We start from the raw sequence: 19,359 nt of genomic DNA on the forward strand, positions 1-19,359 counted from the left end.
CAAACTCACATGAAAACAACTTAAAGGGACAGTTGGCAACTGGTTAACACAAGGCAGGATGCATCCCCACTGCATATGTGAATTGAAGATTAAATGAAAGTGACAGTTGGCAACTAGTTAAGACAATACAGGTTCACACAGGTGATCAGCCACTTGACTGTAGATGAGCACATAGTCAGTTTGTGTTTTCTACCAACCCAACCAGCTGCTTGAGTTCATTGCCCGATTATTTTAGCATATTGCAGATTTGTGTTAGTCCTTTAATGATCCCCAAAAGAGCAAGGCTTGCTCAGGATGACAGAAATAATTATCCTACAGTCTATGTCTTAAAAAGACTATAAACACTGTATCACCATCATAGTAGAAATCTAGTAACATTTTCACAGTTCAATAACTTGTGCCAGTCATTTTGTTCCTCAAATATTTAGCCATAAAACCTCAGTTAAGGGCATGGAACAGAGCTGCTTTATTTATTTTTATTTTTTAAAGGGAAGCATTTAATTATTTATTTTAATGTTTGTTTATTTTTGAGCCAGGGGAGAGAGAGACAGAAAGACACAGCATGAGCATGGGAGGGGCAGAGAGACAGGGAGACACAGAATCCTAAGCAGGCTCTAGGCTCTGAGCTGTCAGTACAGAGCCCAAGGTGGGGCTCAAACTCACGGACCGTGAGATCATGACCTGAGTCAAAGTCGGACAACTGACTGAGCCACCCAGGTGCCCCCAAGAGCTACTTTAAAAAGATATCTATATGTTAAACAAAATAAGCCAGATAAAAAGACAAATATTCTAGGATTCTACTTTTATGAGGCATCTAGATTAATTCATACAGCCAGAAAACAGAATAGAAGTTACCTGGGGATCTGGGTGTGTAGAGGGGAATGGGGAGTTATTACATAATGGTTACAGACTTTGTGTTTGGCATGATGTAAAGTTTTGGAAAAATATAGACGTGAGGGTTGCACAACACTGTGAATGTAATTAATGCCACTGATTTATAAACTTAAACATGGTTAGAATGATAAACTTCATGTTATGTATTTTTACCACAAAAATAAGTTTAAAAAAATATATCTAGAGTCACAGAGAACATGTGGATGTTAAAGGGGTTGCAGGAAAGCACTGGAAGGTATATGCATTTGCAAATTACTTGTTCTTTCGTTGCAATTTTAAGTTAACAAGAGTCTCCTCAGTCTTTCCATTTGATCAACATAATAACCTATGAGGTGGACAAGGAAGGTCCTGTTAGCTCTACTTATTTTAATGGATCAACACCCAAAGGACCTGGGATTTTTTCTTTTAACTCTTCCTTGAGTAAAAACAAGTAAGCCACAGAAAGATGTGTTCATGTTTCCAAACTGGAACAGTTAAAGAAGACTATCTAATAAGAGACCTATGCCTAAGGTATGGTAAGTTAGGATGCTTGGGACAGACTATATGGCTGAAGGGAGAGGCTGCAAGTGGTAACTCAGGGGGACATCAGAGGAAAAGGATGAGGGTGTCAGCACCTAAGCACATTTGGAAAGCTGAAAGCAAAAATAAATACACAGATACACAAACACAACCTATCTGGCCAGACAGAGAACAGCTAAATCATGACTTCCCTCCCTTTAAATATATATGCCTCAGCCTGTAATTGTTGCCCTTTTATGGACTTTTCCATTTTTCTTTTCTCCTGCCTTCAAAGGCTGCTCTTTTGAACTGCAGGACACTGGATGTTCAAGAAAATGGATACTGGCCATTGAACCATCATTCCTTTATACAATCACCACATCTGAGAGAGGAAATACCTAATACAGTTTGGCCTGGGGATAATGAAAAATTATTTCAAAAAAAGTCGTTTTTTTTTTTTTACTCATGAGCTAAGTCTGTTTCACACAGTCCACTAACCTACTTTCTGCTTTGAAGTAGGTAGTATTGGATACTCCACTCTCGTCTTCCTAGGTTGAAAGCTGTATTCCTCTCTCATCTTTCCCACTGCATCCCCAACCCATTGCAAAGTGCCCGACGACTCCTAACTAGGACCCCAGTAATGTTAATGGAATACATTGTTGAATTATGTTTCACCTTCTCAGAACAAAAATGCATTCTTTTTCACATTACATAGATTGAACCTTAAAAATGTATGCACCTGTTCTATGACAACTTCAAACAAACTAGGTGAGCTTATTTCCACCCTGAAAGGCAACTGAGCTATGCAATTTAAGTGAATAATCTGGACTGTTTAAGGGTAATAACTGTAGGACTGATGCTGGGGCCCATATTATATGTCCATGCTCACTGAGGACTACTCCAATAAGATGTTCCATAATCACACAGCATACCAGAACCCTAAATCAAATCTCCCCCCAAATTTAAGTAATAGAATTGAGACCTGTTTGACTGAAAATGTACTGGCCATCAACCACCAAATTACTGTATTCAGTGTTTCTAGTTCAAAACATTTTAGAGCTGCCAAGAACACCATAAAAATAATAAAACTTTGCCGTTTAAAGCACTTTCTAAAACATTTTTATATTTAATTCATTAAACACATTACATCAGTGGTTCTCAACCAAGAGTGATTTACTCCCCTCATAGGACATTTGGCGATGTCTGGGGACATTCTGGTTGTCACAACTGGTGGGGGAGGGATGGTGGCATGCTACTGGCACCTAGTGGGTGGAGGCCAGGGATGATGCTAGCCATCCTACAACACACAGGACAGCCCCCCACCACAAAGAATTATTCACTCCAAGATAAACAGGGCCAAGTTGAGAACTTGTGCATCAGAATAACAACTACTTGCAAGGCATATGTTGTGCTGAATGCTGAAGAAGTGCTGGTGGACGAGAGATGGCTTCTGCTTGCGGGGCAGTCCAGCAAGTGATGAGAACCAGCAGGTAGCACTGATAACAGTCTGTGATAAGCGCTGTGACAGGGGTGTATACAAAAGTCCACCAAGAGCAGAAGCAACTGCTTCAACCAGGAGGTCAGGGTACTTCACCAGCAGTGACTTTCCAGCTTGAATTTGAGAGGTGACTTCATCAAGTACAAGAGAGCACTGCATACTAGCCAGAAGAAATCATATATGTAAAAGCAAGCAAGGATCAAACTGAAGGACCCTAACAACACCAGCATTGTGTACAGGGCTACCAAAGCCAGACATTAGCATGGTGTATCTCCCTGGAAGGCCAGTCTCACATGAACAGGAGGAGAAGTACAGGTAAAGTGATTTTTATGGCATCAAAAACAAATATCAAAAACACAGGTATATGGAGCAGAATATAAATTTTGCATGATTTTTTTAAAATATCACCAGAAGTTGCTTTGTTAGACTTGTAATGCTAAGGGTTGCTCCCACCCTCAGGAATATTTTGGGGACATTAGAGCAATGGCAAACGTTCTAAAGTAATTCATTCCATGTGTCTGGAGCACAAAGAGGATGCAGGTAAAAAGGGGAAGGTGGTGGCTCCGGTGAGAAGTCAGGCTGGATGGTGTCATGTGAACAATTCTTCTAGGCTATGTTAATGCAGTCTGTACCTCTTTTGGGCAGGGCAGAGGCAGTCACTGGAGGCTTGCAGAGGAGGAAATGGCAAGTTCTCAGTGTTGGAAAAGCAGATGATGGGACAAAGGTTAAAAGGTGGTTAAGTCTAAACGAGGAAATGGCACAAAGGAGGAAGATTTCAGATATGAAGGCAGTAGAATCCACAGGATCAAACATTAGAGTGATAGAGAAGAAACTTTTCAGGCTGGGCAACCAGCAGGGGTGGAGGAGGGGGTGTGGCGGCAAGTAATGAGAATAGAAAATGGGGGGAAAAAGAGGTTTTCATGGTGGGGATAAAGGTGGTCTCAATCAAACCTCAAGACAACCCTGCAAATTATGTGAAATATGCATAGATAACAATCATGCCCAGTTTACAAATGAATTCAGCGAGGTCCTCAAGGCAGGTGGGCTTGCCTGGGATCACACACCCAGCAAAAATAAATGAATGGGGGAGATGGCAGCTAGGGCTCTCAGCTCCCAGTCTAGGTTCTTTCCACTCATGCTGTCTCTCTAGCCACATATTACAGTGATAACTAAACTTGATAATCATGATAGATCAGTGATGGCCAAATTTCCATTGGCTCTAACAGCCCTGGATAAAATTCTGAATTGGTAATATTAAGTTAGGAGCTTGTCTACTTCCAAGTAAAGCCCATTTTGACTTCCATATAAATCCAAGAAACAATTAACTGTGACTGTAAAAGTCAGGACAAATGAATTATTTTTCCTAACTCTTCTTTATCCAATACCTGTATATGATCAGAATAACTTCAAATTTTTATTTTTATAACTACATAAGCAATCACACTGGAATAAATGAAAATCCTAGCAATAAGTGTTAGCACCTGGATACATACCTACAGGTAGGTACTGAAGTGGCCTGTGTGAAAGCTGTAAGCACAAGATTAAGTACATAACTGATGGTCAAGAAATACCAGTGTTCCTTTCTACCTAGCTACCTACTACTCAGATACATACCTTCTTGAATATTTGGGGGAAAAAAAGATTAATAGCATCTCAGAGGATTTAAATTCTAAAACATGCTCCACAACACACATGAAAAATATTCAGTTCACACCAACAATATCATGTCTCAATAATAATGGCTGATACTGGGGGTGCCTGGGTGGCGCAGTTGGCTAAGCATCTAACTCTTGATTTCAGCTCAGGTCACGATCTCACAGTTCATGGGATCGAGCCCCATGTCAGACTCCCCACTGACAGCACAGAGCCTGCTTGGGATCTTTTCTCTCCTTCTCTCCTTGCTCTTCCCCCACTCACTCTCTCTCACTCAAAACAAATAAACTTAAAAAAATTTTTTTTAAATAATAGCTGATACTGTTTATGCAAAATCATTGTATGCCAGACACCAGGCCAGGAATTTATGTGATTTATCTCATTTACTCCTCATTATATGACTTAGAACTATTACTATCCTGGTTTTACTTACAAAGAAACAGGCTTGTAAAAGTGAGGTCATAGAGGCCTGTAAACCAGGACATGAATCCAGATCTAACTGATTCCAGAATGCATGCTCTTAACCAGAAGGCTTCCTGCTTCCCCCCAAAGACTCTATTATCCTAGAACACAGATCAGGGCACATCAAGTTTCTACATTCTTGTCACCTTCCCTTGAACTTGACAGACATGTAATTAGTCCATTGTCTTAAATCAAGTGTAGCAACTCACACAGGAAATGGATTTCCATTCATAGCTTTAAACAATGTCAACCCGAGTTCATTTCACAGCAGTCCTAAGCCGCTGACCATAGCCACCAAAATATTACCGCATCATTAGAAAAAGTGGGTCCCTTGCCCATGAACACAAATGGAAAAGGCAGCCCTTTCCCACTCTGTTCCTTCCTTTGATCTTGTCTACCTCTTATTTTTGTGGCTTTAGCTTCTCATCGCTTCACTAAAAATGGAGTACCTCTTTTTCTCATGATATATTTTCATGTGGCAGAATCACAGCAGAAACTATACAAGTGTATGTGATGTAAAGATCATCTTTCTTTGCTAGCCAGGGGAAATGCTCAAAAACTAAACAAAAAAAATTAAGATGGGTCTGACATAGTTGACTCACTCCATTGACTAAGTAAAAAAATGAATGGTCTGGAGCCTGAACCTTGGGAGGGGAGGTCTGGATTAGGATCTCAACTTGCCACTTAGCCTACTGAGGAAGCCTGGGAAGGCAAAGTGCTTCTCTGAGTCTTGGTTTCCTGATCGATAAAGTGGAGACACTGATACCTACCTCCTGTGATACACGTGAGAAGTTAAAGACTGTGAATGTGAAATGTTTTCATGTATGCCCATTACAGCAAAGCTCTCGGGAAGTGAAAACTTCTACGCTAAAACAAAACAACAAAAACAAAAACAAACACCACAACCTCCATATTTTTTCCACCTAGAGTGCAGAGTAACTATAATAAAAGATAGAGGACAGCTGTCTGAGCAGGCGTGCCCCTCTTGCGAGAAAGTCCACCAGTGGCTTTCTTCGTTTCCCAGAACCCCACCTGGATATACTGACCTGGGAGAGAGGGCATTCTTTGGCTAATGTGCTCTGGTTCATCTCTTTGAGCAGTTCCTTTAAGGCATTGCGGACTGTGGCATGATTCCACTGCTCCGCAGGCAAGTCTTCCAACTTCGAACAACTGGGAAACAGAGCAAGAATGAACACCATGCAGACCTCAACAAAGGGCCCTGGCTGCAGGGGGTTCTGAGTGTGGCAGTTGCTCCTGGGTCCTGTGCCAGCAATAGGAAAAGTGCTAAAGATCAGGGTCCCGTGTGGGCCCTACATGAGGGAAGGAGAGCAAAACTGCTTCTCTAGGACTTGGACAAAGCCCCACTCGGTCTCTCTAAGAAAAATAGTCACTTCAGATATGAAGAACTGTTAACGATTTAAAATATGGCTTTTCCAATCTGTTGATGGGAATGGCATGGCAGTGTGATTACAAACTTCCACAATACAAGTTCAGTTATTGGACATCCCTAACGTTAAATGTAAACAAATGTTCCTTTCAATTCAAAGCGTGAAGGCTCACTCTTCACTCTCATTGAACGATTCAGAGATGTTGCTTTCCTAACCAAAAAATAACTTTTAAGATAGGACACTAAAGCATTCCTAGGCAAGGATGGGGATGTTGGGTCCCCATTAAAGTACAGATTCTCCAAAATGAGCAAATTCAAAACCCTTACACTAAAGGACAACATCTCTTAAACCATATGACTTATAGGCACTTTACAATACAAGACTCTGCAGAGAACCTCTAGATTGTTTAGAGGCATAACTTGCTCTGGATGCTGTACCTGAAAAAATAAAATCACTTCCAGAACCTCTGCAGGCCGCAGAGTGTGCTTCTTCGAGGCAGCCACCAGAAAGGGAAGAAAAAGATGCCCAGTGCCAGCACCTTCCTGGGAAGCCTGCTACACTTGCACAGAAGTCAGCCCTCAAAACACAAACCCAAAAACAGCAGAAGTGTTTATTCTTCAAATTGTATGTGCTAAGTGTTTAAACAGAGAACCCATTAAATTAGGGGCTGTGGAAAGTTCCCCTTTAAGGGCCACAGATTTTTAATGATTTATCAAGCTTCCCCTAGGTTACCACTTCACTGCTTCTGAAAACAAAACATAAAACAGTTGGAATGTGGACTATAAAGATGCCTGGTGAAGGGTCCCTCCTCTCTCTCCTTTTTTTCTCATTTCATCCAGTGTCTAGAAATCAACCAAGACAGGACGTGCTAATCTCTGCAGTGACTCTCTGAGTGACGGAGCAGCTCCACGAGTGCGGAAGGGCAGATGTTCAGAGACACCCACCTTTGTAATTGGATTTTCAACGTCACAACATGATAGACATCTTGCAGCATGTCGGCCACTGTTGCGTCGGGGGCATCTGTCACATAGCTGAGGGGGAGAGGGTTCCACCTCCCCAGCTTGATTATTCCTGCAAAGAGAAGAAAAACATAATAAACACATTTCTGCTATTTATTAAACCTTCTCATTGTTTGTTCAATGTTAAGAAGGTCATTCGATAGTCAACATTCAAGGCCCATTCAGAGATATTTTACAACCCAGTGCAATAACCTATTTCTTTCTGGCCGACAACTGAGTTAACTATACAGGAAGATGAGAATGAAAGGATTGAGGTTTAATCATGGACAATCAGTTCTTTTATGTTTTCCTGTTTCTTAAATTACTTAGAAAACCATACGGATACTTCCTTCCCCCAAAGTCTTGTTTCACATTCTAACTTAAGACTGATGCTAAATATACCGGACTGCTGATTTCATAGACAAAAAAAAAAAAAAAAAAAAAGCAAGCCTTAAGTAAATATAAGATTTGGTTTTGAATTGTACAAGAAAATTCCTGTGTGTGGGCTCAGCACACACACAGTCACATCCTGACTGTGGTGTGATCCCCAGTGCAAACAGCATTTGGAGCTGATGAACCAGTTAGAGTTCACTTCCAGATTCGTGTTTCACCAGGCAGAGGGGTTATTTTCCAATAGCACAATGACTGACCACAGATCAGAAATAGCAGAGATGCCTTCAGCTTCCTTTTTTTTTTTTTTTTCAATTTTATTCCTCTGCTCTTTTTAGAGTGACAATGGTTACCATTTCCCTGTGGGTTTCCTGCTGCATATGGTAAACATGCATGACAATGGAGAGAGAATAAAAATCCTGGTCAAACTTACACTATATAGAGCAGTGATTTTAGGAATACCCTTGTGACAAGAAGATTCTTCCGATAGCTTCAGCAACACGTGGTGAAAATGCTAACTTAGTCATAAGATGGACGCATCTTATCTGGTCCATATATCTGTGTCCATAGGGCACATATAACATTGATGAAGAAAAATAAAGAAAAGATCAAGAAAAACCCATTTCACAAACACAGAGGGACAAAAATTTTATTTGTATGCTGTGAAAAGCCCAATGGTCCCCAAGGTGTCAGAAATTGTCATACATACATTCCACTAAAACAGTTGTTTTGGTGAAAGAAAAGAAATAGAAATTTTTGACAATACAGGTGGGTCCAACTACAGTGTTCTTTCAAAATATTTTTTATCATCAAAGACAGAGAACACCTGTATACCCAAGTGAACTTTTAAAAGCTTCGCGAAATGATGCTTTATAGCTCTGGGGTAAAATTCCAATAATAGGAAATGAACTTTCTGGTCAGGGCGTGTCCTGTCCAAGATGAAATCAATGAATGCGCAATGCTTGACATAATGCTTGAAAACAGGGAATAAACAGAACAAAAATATTAAAATGATGCACTGTTTCAGTATTAAGATTTAACAATCTGGTGCTGAATATGCTGCAGTATAAATAGTGCCTGGACTCAGATCCAATAAAGTAACACAGCTCTCATTCATAGTACCGTATGTCTCCAGTTCTGGCTCCTTAAGTCACATTTCACTTGCCAAGAAAAGCTGTTTTCTTGTGGGGATAGTTTTCCTAACATTCTCTCTCATGACAATGAAAAGTGCACAGCAACGCAGCATAAAGCAGTCTCGTGAAATGAACATCCAGGGCTCACTGGACAAGCACCCATCAGAGCCTGGGTCTGCTTCCTGGCTTCCTTTACTCTTTCTGACATTTGAAAATACTAAAAAAGATAACACGCCACATGGCTAACATATTTCCTTTTTAAAAAATCACTACATTATTTTAAATCCCTTTCAAAAAATCATTATCAAGATAGCCCATGAGTTGAGTATAAATTGACCATGGTCTAAAGACACAGTATTTTGTCATAAGCAACTGGAGGGGAGAAAAATGAAGTCAGCAATTGTGCCCTATGATAGACATGACAAGTGGAGGAAGCCGATTTCGTGGGTATTTTGGTGACTAAGAAGACAAAGGTAACATGAAGCAAATGACTCTGGAAGTTGTCATTGTGCAGTGCACAACTCTAGGGGAGGTTCACCCATTCTGCAGTGTGTATGTCACTGCTCACTCCTTTTTCTTGTTGAGTAGTATTCCACGGGAAAAATATGCCATAATCCAGTCAGACACACAGAATATCTCTGTAAGATTTAATTTATATAAAAATACAAGAACAGGCAAGACTACAGGACTAACCTATGGGATTGAAGTCAGAAAGCGGTTACCTCTGGACGGCAGGGGCAACTGACTGGAAAGAAACATAAGGGGATTTTCTTGGTTTGGCTGGTGGTTGCATGGGTATAAAAATTGTCAAATTCATCAAATGCAACGCTTAATATGCATACATTTTACTGTATGTAAATTGTACTTCAATACAAAAAAGGGTATTGGGGGAGGGATCTCTGCAGGATATGATAGACAAATCACTCTCATGGAAATTAGGTAATCTAATCTCCATTTAGGTAAATTCTACCTCCCCCCCCCCCCCCCCCCGCCCCCCACCTTGATGAGCCGGAAGAAGACTTGTCTGGGCTGGAATGAGGCACACACAGGTGTCTTTGCAACACTTAATACCTCCACAGAGAGCAGCTGCTACAGGTTGGTTTCTGCATCTTGAAAGAGAGCTGTTGAGGCATGCTACATTCAGGCAATGGGAAGTGGCACGTGCTCCTTTCTCAACCATATTAACTCACCTGCATGGTCCCAGAAGTCACGTTCTTTGCTCTACTATCTACCAGGGTCAGTGCATGCAAGGTCTGCTGGGACAGCCATGTCCAGAAGGCTGGTCTCCTTGGAGTACCTCTTTTTCATAAGCCTTCCCCCCAAACAGGCACTTTGTCTGATGCATTAACCCTCTTTGGAAATACATTCCTTAGATACAGTCTTCCTTCCCCAATATAAAATAGATAAAAATATTACTTGGGCTAGAAGTCAAATGTTAATTGAGGAAATCAAACTGGGAAGCAGTATAACAGTGACTAAGAATGCAGGCTTCCAAGTGAAATTGCCTCGGTTCACACCCTGGCTCTTCCACGTGCGATGTAACCTCAGAAAGTTACTTAAATTTCTCCATACCTCAAGCCTCTCTATATAAAACGGAACAACAGAAGTAGTGGCCACTTTGGAATACTGTGAAGATTGAATGAAAAGCCCTGACTTAGTACAGAGCCTGGATATAATTAATCTCAACAATTGGCTGTTTACAGTAATTATTTAGACATTTTTAACGCTTCTTTAAAAAAAGACATTGTCAAGTTATTTTTACAAATGTTGACTCAAAGTTCTTTTTTTTAATGATTTCATTATTATCTTTTAATCTTTAATTGGGTCATAGGCCTGTAAAAGACGCTCATTATTTTTTAATGTTATTTATTTATTTTTAGAGAGACAGAGTATGAGCAGGGGAGGGGCAGAGAAAGGGAGAGAGAGAGAGAATCCCAAGCAGGCTCTGCACTGCCAGCACTGAGCCTGACTCAGGGCTCCAACTCACAAACCATGAGATCATGACCTGAGCCAAAATCAAGAGCCAGACGCTTAATCAGCTGAGCCACCCAGGCACTCCAAAGGCCCTCATTATTTTAAATCAAAAAGGGAGACTGCATATGAATTATGTCTCTCCCCTCCTGTCCTATCTTATTCCACCCCTCCTCCCCTCCCTACTCATTTCTTCCATCCTTGCTCTTCAGTGCCTCCTTTCCTTCCACCCATAAGTAGGTTCAGATCTCCCCTACTTTAAAAGTAACAAAAACATTACAACAATCTCTTTCCCTTCAGTCTCTCATTTTTTGCACCACCAGATACATCGGAAGTGCATCTCCAATTCTCCATCGGACCTTCACCCCTAGATATCTATTTTCAAAACTCCAAGGGAAATGAAGTTCAGAAGGGTTGCATTACCATGGGTGGTATCACCAGGCAATCACTAAAACCAGATTCACTTCAAATACCATGCTCTCACTCTTCTTAGAATCCTGTAAATCACAATGGTTCAGGTATGAGGCACAGAAAAGACTGGAAAACAGCCTGGTTCCAACTTTGGAAGGCCTCGAATGCCTGACTCAGTAACACACTGTGTAGGTCAGAGGTCAGGAGCAAGTCCTAGAGTTGGTGCAGGCTCCTTTGCCTGGTAGCTATGAGACTTTGAGGAAGTTGTGTAGTCTCTCCAAGTCTCTGTTTGCATTATCTGTAAAATGGGGATAAAACACTGTCTGCCCTTGAGGGGTGCCACAAGGCTTTAAGTGAGAATGAGAATTTAGCACTGGGGATTGACCCACAGTGAATGATTAGTAAATATTCGGGGAAAATAGATCCTCGGGAGTTTTTTAGTGTAGATGTAACATGACCAAAGCAAAGTGATAGGAAGATTAACCTATAGTGAGTGCAGGTGGATTAAAAGAAGGCACCATTCTAAGAAGGGAAAAGAGCTGAAAAGTCCAGACAAGTGTGTCTAAATATAACCACTAGCAGCCTCTTCCTAGCTCCCCCCCACTGGGATACAGACCCCACTGACTGTTACAGTGCAGCAAAGGAGCATGAGGAAGAAACAACAAGCCATGTACCTCCTGGGGAGATCTGACTTGCAGTGCTGGAGAAAAACTGCATAACTGTAAGTATACGAATAGAATTGTCAAACCTCATGCTTTATGATTAGGTTTTACAATCCCTATCTGAAAAGTGAGAAAAACTTATGATTCAATTAGATAGTGGTATATGCATGCGGTGCACATGTGTGCGTGCACACACACACACACACACACACACACACACACACACACCCCTCAAGCCCAGCCAGGCATATAGTAAATGCTCAATAAATGACAGTTCCCATTTTTTCCCCCGAATACATTTCACACTCAGTCTGAGTACGGATCCCCAACATTCACTTCAGGAAATCATACACATTCTTCAAATTCTCCTTGAAAATAATTCCAACCCTGATCAACCAAGCCTTTTCTCTACATAGCATTGCAGGAAATATTCTTGGTCAATCTGTGTATCTTATAAAGAATTTACTTTATCATAATACCCTTTTATGTTACTTTACAGTTTGTGAAGTATTTTTTTTTTCAAAGCATTAGTTCATTTTCATGAGGACAGCAAGGGGTTAGTGTTATACCTGGATGTGAGCTGAAGAGTGACTTTTCAAGCACATCAGTGGATGACAGCCAGGACTAGGTCTGGGCTTCATCTGACAAGTTTTCTAGCTACTGGACCAAAAACCTTTCTTCTCAGCTCTGCTTATGTGCCAATGTTCACACATATGATGGGCCTCTGAAGAGTCTGATCAATGGTTCATCCACAGTCACACATCAGACAGGGACTTGATATTTAATGTTAAACAACAGAATATGTAAGACCAACGAGCGAACAGGTGACAAGCACAGAAGACTGAAAAGCCAGCTACACTTGAGACTTCTCTAGAAGAAAACGATCTCCCACGACAGTGCCATTTCAGAGACACCATTTCCCAAGTCTGTCTTTCCTATTTCCAAGGAATTTATCATCTGCAAACATTTGCAAAATACCTGGTGCTGAGGACTATTACAGATGCAGTTTCAAGGTCTTTGAGTCACAAATTATGGGACTTTATTTGGGGTTTTAAATTCATAAAAATGTTAATGTGACTGAATCGAGCACAATATAATAAATAAAATTGTTTCTATCCAGACAAGTCTGCTCGCTAAAATACAAAGGATCTACACACTCTTTGTACAATGCCTTTAGACCAAATGACAAAATTCAATTGTAGGTAAATTCCCATTACTGACATAAAATTAGGTTGGAAATGGAGGCAATTTTTGTCTAAAATTAAAAAGATGCAGTAATGGAAACCAGTTTTTTTTTACTCTCCCGATGGAGTATTCTGCCAGAGTCAAAGAGTTGACCTATCTCAAAAAGAAATCTCAAGAATGCTCTTTGTGTTCACATTTGTTATTTTTATCAGTTTGTAACCTATCTCACAGAATCCACATATTCTTCTCAGTGGAAGCATGCTCCATATCATTGGTATTATTTACCTCTAACTCTATGAAAAGAAGAATGGTGATTAATACACGGTATAGTTCATCAATATTTGATTCAAGTTTTCAGAAAGTCAGTCACTTCTGGGGATAAAATAAAATGTAGTGATAATACAATATAATCAATCAAATAGAAAATTTGTACTAACCACAAATCATCCATTCATTCAACAAATTTTTCTTTTGTTTCCCCAGCACAATTCACTATGATGCAAAGACAGCCCTTATACACACTATCCCTGTAATTACGGAGCTCACAATTGAGTAGAAAAGCTTATTACCACTGTATATATAGCTAAGTGAAACCACTCTTAAATTAAACCAAAGAGATAGCTTTTACTCCCCGTGCCTCAAAAATGAGAAATATTTACTTCATGAGGGCCTGCGACAGATTGCCCGGAAAGAACATGAGGATAATTCTCGTGGTTTGCCATGGCACATAGATGGTGCTGATAGAACAGTTATACATTGGGGGTACTCTAGAATAAAGCCCACAAGTCAATCTATGAGACAGATACACGAAGCCAGCACGATATCAGCAGTATTCTTATAAAACAGCCCAATAAATAATTTTCTTGTATTCTAGGTGCATTTTAACATTAAAGCAAAGTGAAAATTCAGCATGGGAAAAAACGAGACATTAGCTTTAATATCTAAAAGCTGGGGCTTACATACCTCATAACTCCCTGCAAGAGATCTCAGCAAAGGAGCATCAATAAAAACCCCAACCTCAGAGCTAAGCCTTGGGGCTTCTGATTCACAGTATTATTTCCACAATACACTAACTGCTGATGGAGCCCCTTGTAAAAACGGGAGAACTCATGACGTTGATTGCATCAGTTTATCCTCCTCGGTGGCCGTGTCCCTGTGGTACAGCATATAATTTTCTGTTGTTCAGCTATGCTTTGTTAAAGAAATTAAAAACTGTCTGTGCCATATAAGAACATAGAATTATTTATCCATAAATCAGTTCACACGAAATCACTACCCAGCAGTATGTAATAACTCAGCCTGGGTTTCTAACCTGGGCCTGACAGTGGTATATCATCAAATTGTAACAGCATAAAGGCATAAATTGTAGCTATTATTGTTAAACCTGTGGTGGGAATGACTTCTCAATGAGGAAAGAAAAAAAAGGCAAAACAAAGATGGTTTCTGAAGTGTCCATGTCTTCTTTTGTAATGCATGGCTTAGCTACACCCCAATAAAATTTACTGGAACTTTTCTACACCTTCTGCTTAGCTTTTATTTTTTTATTTTTTTTTAAAGTTTTTATTTATTTTTGAGACAGAGAGAGACAGAGCATGAGCAGGGGAGGGGCAGAGACAGAGGGAGACACAGAATCTGAAGCAAGCTCCAGGCTCTGAGCTGTCAGCACAGAGCCCGACGCGGGGCTCGAACTCACGGACCGCGACATCATGACCTGAGCTGAAGTCGGACACTTAACCAACTGAGCCACCCAGGCGCCCCTCTGCTTAGCTTTTAAAGACTATCTGTATTCCCAATGTTTTGCGTTGGGGTAAAAGTTAATGGAAAATGAAATAGCATTCCTCTGGCATTCTACATTATTTCAGGTACCATTATAACTTACACGAATTAATGAAACCTCAAAACATACTTGTCTGGGAACCTACAATACACTTAATCCCGTGTTTGTAATAATACAAAAGGAATCAACAGACAAAAATAAATAATTCAACAATTCAGAAGAAATGTTGAAGCCATATTGTTATATAAATGTATCTAAAAATCAATAGATACACACATGCACATGCACACACACATGCTGAAAGCTCTACCTGGAGCAATTCAGGCATTATTGACAAACACAAACAAGGTGGGGTTTTTATTCTTTAAGAACATTAATTTTTATTCTTTTATTCTTTTTTTTTTTTTAAGTTTTTTTATCTATTCTGAGATAGAGAGAGAGCGTGTGATCAGGGGAGGGGTTGAAAGAGGGGAAGAGAGAGAGAATCCTAAGCAGGCTCAGCACTGTCAGCATGGAGCCCTTTATGGGGCCCAAACCCATGAACCTGTGAGATCATGACCTGAGACAAAAATCAAGAGTCGGACCCTTAACCAACTGAGCCACCCAGATGCCCCTAACTTTTATTCTTAAATCATACCTGTATCTTTCAGGAGACATTATTATCAGGAACATTATTAGCACTAAACTCTGAAATATGGGGTGCCTGGCTGGCTCAGTGGGTAGAGCATGAGACTTTTGATCTCAGGGTCATGAGTTCAAGCACCATGTTGGGGGTAAAATTTACTTTAAAAAACAAACAAACAAACAAACAAACCCTGAAATATGAATTCAGAGCATTTTCTCAATAGACTATAGTGATATATAGCTGTCTACCAATCTTTTCCGGAGCTGATCACCTCCTTCTGCTACAGAAACATTCTACTTGAAAAATATATACAGTACCATTTGGTGCCTTGTAATTCTATACATGGTTTTTACATTTCGCAGCATAAAGATTTTGTCTCCTGTAATAGATGCTGCTTCACATTTGGGAAACGTTATGTTATAACCCTGACTTTTATTAGATTATTTAATATAAGCACTAAGTAACTAGACTAAATTAATAAAGACCCTATTTAAAAAAAAAAAAAAAAAACAGAAAGAGAGAGAACAAGATTATTCCACAAATTAAATAAAACTTTCTGAAGTTGGTATTTTAAAAACCTTTATTTAATTTTCAAAATTCCAATTCTTCTGAAAAACAGCCAAAATATTGGTCAGGATATGAAAAAAATATGGTTGGCATTTAGTTATTTGTTTCATAAGAGTGCCATTCAAAACTATTACATGGGGAAAGAGGACAAATGAGAAAGAAAAGTGTTAGAAGAAATTATTTGGGATCAGTTCTAAGCTTCTGACACTGGTTAAAAATTACTTCATCTGGCATATATTTTCTTATTATTGTTCTCAGTTTAATCACTATCTAAAAGAGTTTCAAATTAAAGGATTAATTTTGGCAGGTAACACAACCTTCTCTTTTTTTTCTCCCTTCTCTTCAGGAATACATTTGCATAAAGAAATTTCCCTCTAGCACTTGTCCCCCTAAAATATCTTCAATAATGGAAGGCACAAGGGAAAACATATACTCTGTTAAACATACTTTGCTACATTCTAGCAGATGCTATTCATAACATGTTTAGCCAGTGTTTCTGCATCCTCTGGGGTAAGAAGTATCCACTGAAGATCTAAAAATACAGTTGCTGCACATATTTCCCATCCTAATTAATTACATGTACTCTTTTCAGATGGGAGCTCCAATCTTGCAGTAAGTTTTCCCGATGACCTAGCTTCCCATCACTGGACTCAAGACCTTTGGAAACCCTATCAACTGCATGCTCCCAATTATATATTCCAGAATTGCTCCTCAGGCATATTCTGTTTCCTATAATTTAAGGTTACATAATATCTGATCTTAAGGGCAATATTATGATGGCATGTTGATTATCAAAGAAAATGCTGCCATATAATATGCAGAAAAACATATACTCATTTATGTTGTACATTTTTATTCATGTGCCAACTAACCTGATTTCACAGTAATTTGTTAAGGAACTTTAAGACATGGAAGCAAATATGACTGTAACTATTACGAAATGGCAACTGCTTTTGGTTTGAAGGCTTTTTGTTTTGTTTTGGATCCTTTAAGAACATTTTAATAATTTTTACTTTCAATACATCTTCATATAGACTCTACCATTACATCTTTTTTTTTTTTAATTTGTTAATGTTTTATTTATTTTTAAGAGAGACAGACAGTGCAAGTGGCAGAGGGGCAGAGAGAGAGGGAGACACAGAATCCAAAGCAGGCTCCAGGCTCTGAGCTGTCAGCCCAGAGACTGATGCGGGGCTCAAACCCACAACCGGCGAGATCATGACCTGAGCCAAAGTTAGATGCTTAACCAACTGAGCCACCCGGGTGCCGCTACCATTACATCTTATAATGTACATGGTTTACAGGTTTCAGAGAGCTCACCTTCAAGGAAGTTCTGAAAATTCCCTGATTTCCACACTTGTGGGAAATGAACTATTTAAAGACAGCAAACCACACTTTTAAATATGGCACTACCATTTTAATGGCTCCGATACAGAAGCCAAGGATCCTATACAAAGGTGCTTGCTCATTAGGCAAATTTTTGTAATGTTTATTATTTATTTTGAGAGAGAGAGAGCATTAGCAGGGAAAGGGCACAGAATGGGGGGAGGGAGAGAATCTCAAGCAGGCTCTCCATTGTTGGCACAGAGCCCAACACAGAGCTTGATCTCACAAACTGTGAGATGAGCTGAGCTGAAATCAAGAGTCAGATGCTTAACCAACCGAGCCACCCAGGTGCCCCTAGGCAAATGTTTTTTGAATCAAATCCAAAGTAGATCAGCAGTCACAACATACATGGTGATGAATAATGACAATGGTCTATCTGAGCCCCCTAAAATATTTAGCCATGTTAGAAAAATGCCATATGAATCAATGGGCAACTGAACCATGGTAGAGACCTAGCAATCATTCCTGACAAGATGCCTAGTTATCCCATGATAGCTAGGCCGACAGCTGGAGATGACGACCTGGAGGGTAGGTGAAGGTCAGAAATTGATTATTTTTTCCCCCAGGACTTTGCAGTTTAGGGAGCACTATGCTATTGAGAGTGGTCAGATTAAGTGAATGGGTTCTAAATTCATCCCTAGAGCAGTTGTGGGCCCCACCCTGACTTCTAGAACATAAAGCTCCAGGGGTAGATCCCGGGAAATGCTGAGGATGAACCAAGTTTGAGAAGCACTGCCCAAGATGTCCAGTAAAAAGCATGAAACAAATCAATCCACTGATTTTCAAGAGAAGGGCAAACAGATCACAAGATTCCCAGGTTCCTTTTTTCCAATTTATCAGCAAATATTCTCATACTTGTCAAGTATAGTAAGTGAAGAGAAAGGAGAAAGTTATGGCATATGAGAAGAAAAAAATGGGGTCAGGACTACATTGTAACAGTTTCTTTTTAAATTTGCAGGATTTGGCACAGGCCGAAAGGTAAAAGCAGAAGAAAATGGTTCCCCATCTATGCATAAACTCCGGAACGTCTTTATCTTATTTGAACTATATACCACCAGAAAGCAAGGGCCATGTCATTAACTGTTTTATACAACTCTAGCTACAGCCCCATACGGTACAGCAGTCAAGTATCAAGAAAGCCACTTTGTTGGAAGAGCAGCAGACTGGGATCAGGAAATGTAGGGCTGGTCTTAGATCTGCCCCTGTCAGTGCAGTGCTGCAGCTCTGCACCTGTGGGCAGCCCATCTAACTTCCCTGGGCCCCTATTTTCTCTTCCATAAAATGGGAATTTAAAAGCAAAAACAAACAAACAAAAACCCACCACCACCAGTAATAAAAAATTCCTCTTGCCTGAATCACAAAATGGTAATTATAATAAAACATAAGCTAAACGCTGAAAATTATAAAGCATTGTATAAACATATGCTGGCATTCATGAATTGCAAGTTGACATAAGAGAAGAAACAACTGCATTTTTTTTTAGAATGCTTTTAAGGGAAAACTTCCTTTACTTAAGCAAAAACGTGAACCCTCTAAAATGTCACTGGCTAAGGTGGCAAGTCATCTGATGCAATCAAAAGAATCTGGAGCAAGTCACTTAATCCCTCTGAAGCCTCCATTTACTGTCTTCGGGAGATGCTGCCGTCTGGGAAGTGTCAGCAGTTCCATGTTACCACCCACATTCTACTGCACAGCATCCCAGAGATGGATGGATGGAAGGGTGGGTAGGTAGGTAGGAAGGAAGGAAGCAAGGAGGCAAGGAAGGAAGACAGAGGGGGTTGGGAGGGAAGGAGGGAAGGAGGCTGGGCCACTCTGCCATGATCCATGGGCAGCACTAGCTCACTTTGCAGGTTCACCCAAT

General features: G+C 40.1%; 1 protein-coding gene across 4 annotated transcripts in view; it reads right to left on the bottom strand.

Annotated features, from left to right (window-relative positions):
• The window catches only part of SATB2 (SATB homeobox 2), a 218,708-nt gene that overhangs the window by 135,734 nt on the left and 63,615 nt on the right, over positions 1-19,359 (bottom strand). For all 4 annotated transcript variants that reach the window (XR_006205634.1, XM_042949625.1, XM_042949623.1 and 1 more), the window contains exons 4-5: positions 7,338-7,464; positions 6,052-6,175 (exon numbers count right to left, since the gene is read on the bottom strand). Coding sequence is in view for 3 of the 4 variants with exons in the window: in XM_042949625.1 (XP_042805559.1) it covers positions 6,052-6,175; positions 7,338-7,464 (251 nt within the window). In the remaining variant the exon portion in view is untranslated. The remainder of the gene's footprint in view (positions 1-6,051; positions 6,176-7,337; positions 7,465-19,359) is intronic.

This window comes from Panthera leo, chromosome C1, assembly GCF_018350215.1.
Source record: "Panthera leo isolate Ple1 chromosome C1, P.leo_Ple1_pat1.1, whole genome shotgun sequence".
Classification (NCBI taxonomy): domain Eukaryota; kingdom Metazoa; phylum Chordata; class Mammalia; order Carnivora; family Felidae; genus Panthera; species Panthera leo.